Source organism: Stegastes partitus, unplaced genomic scaffold (assembly GCF_000690725.1).
Source record: "Stegastes partitus isolate 25-593 unplaced genomic scaffold, Stegastes_partitus-1.0.2 Scaffold932, whole genome shotgun sequence".
NCBI classification, from domain to species: domain Eukaryota; kingdom Metazoa; phylum Chordata; class Actinopteri; family Pomacentridae; genus Stegastes; species Stegastes partitus.
In genome coordinates this window covers 58889-63849 of record NW_007578663.1, presented here as the reverse complement: position 1 = coordinate 63849, position 4961 = coordinate 58889, and the positions used below count along the sequence as shown (strand labels likewise).

At 39.3% G+C, this 4961-nt stretch overlaps 1 protein-coding gene across 1 annotated transcript; it reads left to right on the top strand.

The window, feature by feature from the left end:
• The first annotated feature begins 382 nt into the window (after positions 1-382).
• On the top strand, positions 383-3590 carry LOC103366340 (protocadherin gamma-C3-like). The gene is made up of 3 exons (XM_008294039.1): positions 383-394; positions 1120-1203; positions 2190-3590. The coding sequence occupies exons 1-3, from the start codon at positions 383-385 to the stop codon at positions 3588-3590; spliced, it is 1497 nt and encodes a 498-aa protein (XP_008292261.1).
• The last annotated feature ends 1371 nt before the right edge of the window (positions 3591-4961 follow it).

The following is a 4961-nucleotide window of genomic DNA, read 5'->3' as shown; positions in this document are numbered from 1 at the left end:
TACTTTTTTTGCTCATGACTCTCAATGTGCGCAGATATAGCATCAATGTTGCATTATTAGTAAGGCGAAAAAACACTATGACTTACTCCCACAGTATCAAGCATGTAACATCATCGAACAGAACTTCTCACAACAGATCAACTACACCTTCAGGCTAGAACATGTTAAAGACTAGTACCACAAACTGTAAGATAACTTATAATCCTTTCAGTCCATCAGCCACATGTTCTCTATGTTAAGTGGTCTATCACAGATGCAATTAAATTTTTTTTTTCCATAAATAGCTAATGTGTCATAGTGGGAGTGATTGAACTAGTATTTCTTCTTAAGTGTTGGACATTGTCTTTGTTGCATTCCGCTGTAAACTAAGCTGCTGTTCCGCATGCTAAAAGAAGTGAGTAATTGAAACAATCTAAGTTGTTTTGTACTTCACTTGAAACAATAGTCTTTGTGGTCCTGAGCCGACAAGCTCACGTTTATCTGTTTTGTATCAGTCTGCTGAAATTTTCGGGGTCTTCTGAGATTGAATGTGAATTTCAAGAAGCGCTGTCCATGGTGCTGAACACTGTTTTAACGGTTGGTTTCTGCACAGTTCTGTACATAAAAAATATATATGTGTATTGTAAGTATGGAAGTTGTAAAGTAGGCACATTTCTTAAATTAGAAGCCAAGAAGTTTCCTTTATTGAGAAGTTGAATTATGTGAGCGCTGCAATAGCTCGTTTAGTCACTCAAATATTGATCTTTATAATCAATCCAAGTTTGTCCTATAATTATTTTTATTTCTTACAAAGTAAATCGAAAATGCAGGCCCTTCATAACGGTGTTAGTGATGTGGCAAAGTGGTACACTTTATTTTATGTGGTGACCAGTGATTCACCACATGAGGTCGCAGGAGACCGTAGACTTGAATTTATTTGTACATCCAAAACTCCTCCTCCCTGCGTGGAAAAAAAATAATTCCTCCTCGATCATGAGCACACCCGCGGAAGATGCTGTGACGGGAAAGGCAGGAGCTACAACAGTATTTGCCTCGGATGGAAATATTTCTATTGCGGATAAATGACTATTCGAGTTTACTTCTTTTGGTGCATCAGTAGTGAATATGCGACGACAAAAGGAATACGTCTGGATCCACATTGTTGTGTTTCTTTGTCTTTGTGACTGGTCTGCGTCGCAGTTATCCTACTCGATTTCCGAGGAGGTGAACAAAGGCACCGTCGTGGGGAANACTTTTACCAGGACTCAGACTTTACCTAACAAAGAGAAGGTGAGTTGACCATAACCTCAGAGTAGATATGGGCTTTGGGCCATCGGATTATCAGATTTGAGACGTTTTCAAAATGTTATTACTTTTCCTGCGATTTTATGTAGTCTGTGGCAATGACGTGATGAAAGCCGTATTTGGGGGAATTTAAATATCTGTTACTTTCATTACCCTTTTTCCAGAAAGCTGTTCACTAGTTTGATGCTGCATGTTTAAGCATTTCCAGACAGTTGGTGAATAATAGCATTTGAAGCAGAGGGTTCATTGAGATTTCAGTCAAACTGCTGACCAGCGGGGTCGCTGTCTATGGTGCTGAACTGTGGACAGCGCTATTGCGTACTCGGACAAAGCTTGACAAGCAGAAACCTTAACTGCAAACTGTGTGTCACTTGATAAATAGGGCCTAAATCGTACCTGGCAACACATACCTGAAATAGCCTTTACTTACGCACGAGAAACTGCCTTTTGTAGTGAACGACGTTGCATTTTCCACTTAAACTGAATTTTTCTGCGCTTTCACTTTCTACACAAATCAGCTGTACATACGATAAGTACTATTATTTCCTATTTGTAGTGAGGAATAGAAGTGTTTATATATTAGCACCAAAGTAACAGCTGGTGTCGCTGGAGACCACTGATATCTGTGTGGCTCCTTTTTCCCCCCCAGACTCCTCCTATCCGTGCGAAGCATCAGTAGGAAACCAGTGCTTTGTCAGAAAATACACAAATGGTCACAGGACAAAACGGGATTCGTCTGGTATGCACCTCAAATGTGGACATGCTTAAAAATTATATATTTTTTTCATTTTGTGGCAGCGATGGGACCTGGACGACTAAGACTCACAATCTGGATACAAATAATAGCTTTGCTTTGTTCGTGTGCCGCGTCGGCAGCGCAGCTCTCGTTCTCCGTTTCCGAGGAGGTTGACAAAGGGACGGTGGTAGGAAATCTCGCAAAGGATTTACAGACTAATGTTAACGAACTGGAAAAGCGTGATTTACGCATCGTGTCTGGGAATTCTAAGAAATATTTTGACGTGGATTTAAAAACTGGGGCGCTGTTTGTTTGCGATAGGATTGATCGTGAAGAGCTCTGTCCAAACACGGCAAAATGTTCTTTAAATATAGAAGCCATTCTGAGCCACCCGATGCATCTGCATCGCATTGAGGTTCAGATTACTGATATCAACGACAATGCACCATCTTTTCGTGAAAAGGAAAAGACTTTAAACATTTCGGAATCGTCTTTTACTGGTGAGAGGTATTTACTCCCAATGGCAAACGACGCAGACACAGGCAGTAACTCTGTAAAAAGCTACAAGCTGAGTGCAAATGAGTATTTCTCACTGGACGTACAGAGCAGCGGACAGCACAGCGAGTCTGCTGAGTTAGTGCTGCAGAAATCTCTAGACAGGGAGAAAAAACCTGTCATCCACCTAATTTTAACTGCTCTGGACGGAGGAAAGCCTGCCCGATCAGGGACATTAAAAATAATTGTACATGTTATGGATATAAACGATAATGCTCCCGTATTTAGTCAGCCTCTGTATAAGGCCCAGGTCACTGAAAATGCTCCGTTTCAGACCTCCATTCTGACTGTAAGTGCTACAGATTTGGATGAGGGAATAAATAGTGAAATAGTGTACTCATTTATTGAAAGGGGAAATTTCAATCCTGAGGCATTATTCTCAATAAACCCTGGCACAGGGGAAATAATTGTAATAGGTAAAGTAGACTATGAAGAAAATACAGCATATGATATCCGTATACAGGCAAGAGATAAAGGTACACCTTCACGAAGTGTACATGGCAAATTGTTAGTCGAAGTAGTTGATGTTAATGACAATGTACCTGAAATCACTGTCACGTCTCTTATGAGCCCAGTTAAAGAAGATGCTGAGATAGGTACAGTTGTTGCTTTGGTGACTGTCACTGATCAAGATGGGGGCAATAATGGTCTTACCAATGCAAAAATTCTTGGGATGGTGCCTTTTAAACTTAAGTTAAACTACAAAAATTATTATTCATTAACAGTTGATGGAGCTCTTGACAGAGAGAGCGTTTCTCAATATAATGTTACCATCATAGCCACTGATGAAGGCACGCCACTTCTTTCCAGTACCAGAGTTATTCCTGTACACATTTCTGATGTGAATGACAACGCCCCTCTATTCTCAGAGCCTGTAGTTAATGTATATGTGAAAGAGAATAGTGCAGTGGGAGCTACTATTGTCATTATAACTGCAGCTGACCCTGATATAGAAGAAAATGCTAAAGTAACATATTCACTTCTAAATGGCTTATCAAAAANGATGGGGAACTGATCAGTATTAATGGAGGAGACACTTTTACCAGGACTCAGACTTTACCCAACAAAGAGAAGGTAGGCTACACATTGCAATGAAGGTCAGAATACTGGATTTAGGACTCATACAATGTTGATTATAATGAGGCTGTTATCACTGACTGCTCTTCAATCAGTGTACTTTGACATAACATGTTATGAAAGGGTGCATGAATGTCAAGGCAATGAAGGCATGAAAACAAACTCTTCGTCATTTTTTGAAAAATAAATAGAATATATCGCATGTCAATCTTTTATGGAAATTACCAGCATTTGAGAGCACATGAAAATCCCGCATCACAACTACAAGTTACAACATGACTAGTAAGTCTGTCAAAATGTGTGCCATATAGCTTGCTCATGCCTAAATTTCACCTCTTCATTAAAACACCACTGCAACAATGCGTTTCAGACCACAAACTAATGTTACCACTTAGTCTAATAACAAAGAATGAGTAAAACTGTATGTGTCTTTAGGAGACAATGTCACATATAAAAGAAAAATAATTTGAAAATGTATGAAAAATATTCCAAAACGTTTAAATCTTAGCATTGCTCAAAGTGCTTTTCTCTTCAACTGGCTGTCCTTTCAACTGATCTCAGCAATGTATGTTAACTTGACTGTGCAAATCATAACATATATCGCTAGTCATGTTGATAAAACTGAAGTAACTGATTTCAGGCGTCTGCTCTGAAACATCGCTTCAACATTTTCAGTCAACAGTTGGGAGTATTTTTACAAAACGAGACTGAATGGCGCTCTCCGTGGTCCTGAATTTAGACCCTGTGGTTTCTGCACCGTACCCTTTGAAACAGCTATCTTTTGATAATTTTCTAGTTGTTTATTATTAGCATTGGTAATGGAAAAAAAATGTTTTAAGTACTGTATATGAATTGTAGGAGAAAATGCATTACGTTTGTAAAATTCTATTACGTTTTTTGGATTTTCCACCGGATTGTCAGGCTTTTTTAGGATTTATCTTTGGGTGACAGTTGCACTGATCCCACTAGATCTTAAACTTTATGTTCAAATATTATATATTGGTGTCTATGAGTGCATAGGTGGGGGGACGATGATTCCTTTTAATGGAGATCAATCACCTTGCGAGGATGATTCTCATTTCGTACCATTTTGCAAATTACTTGACTTGGTTTTGGTGAACATGTACAGTCTTTACTACTCACCACAAGATGTCGCTGGAGACCATAGATGGAAATGTGTTTGATTATCCAAAACTCCTCCTCCGTGCATGGGCAAAAAAAACTCGTCATCGTTCATCATAGTTTCCTGGACACTCGATGGTACCGTGACGAGAAAAGAAGGCGCTGTAACAGAACAATATTGCCTTTG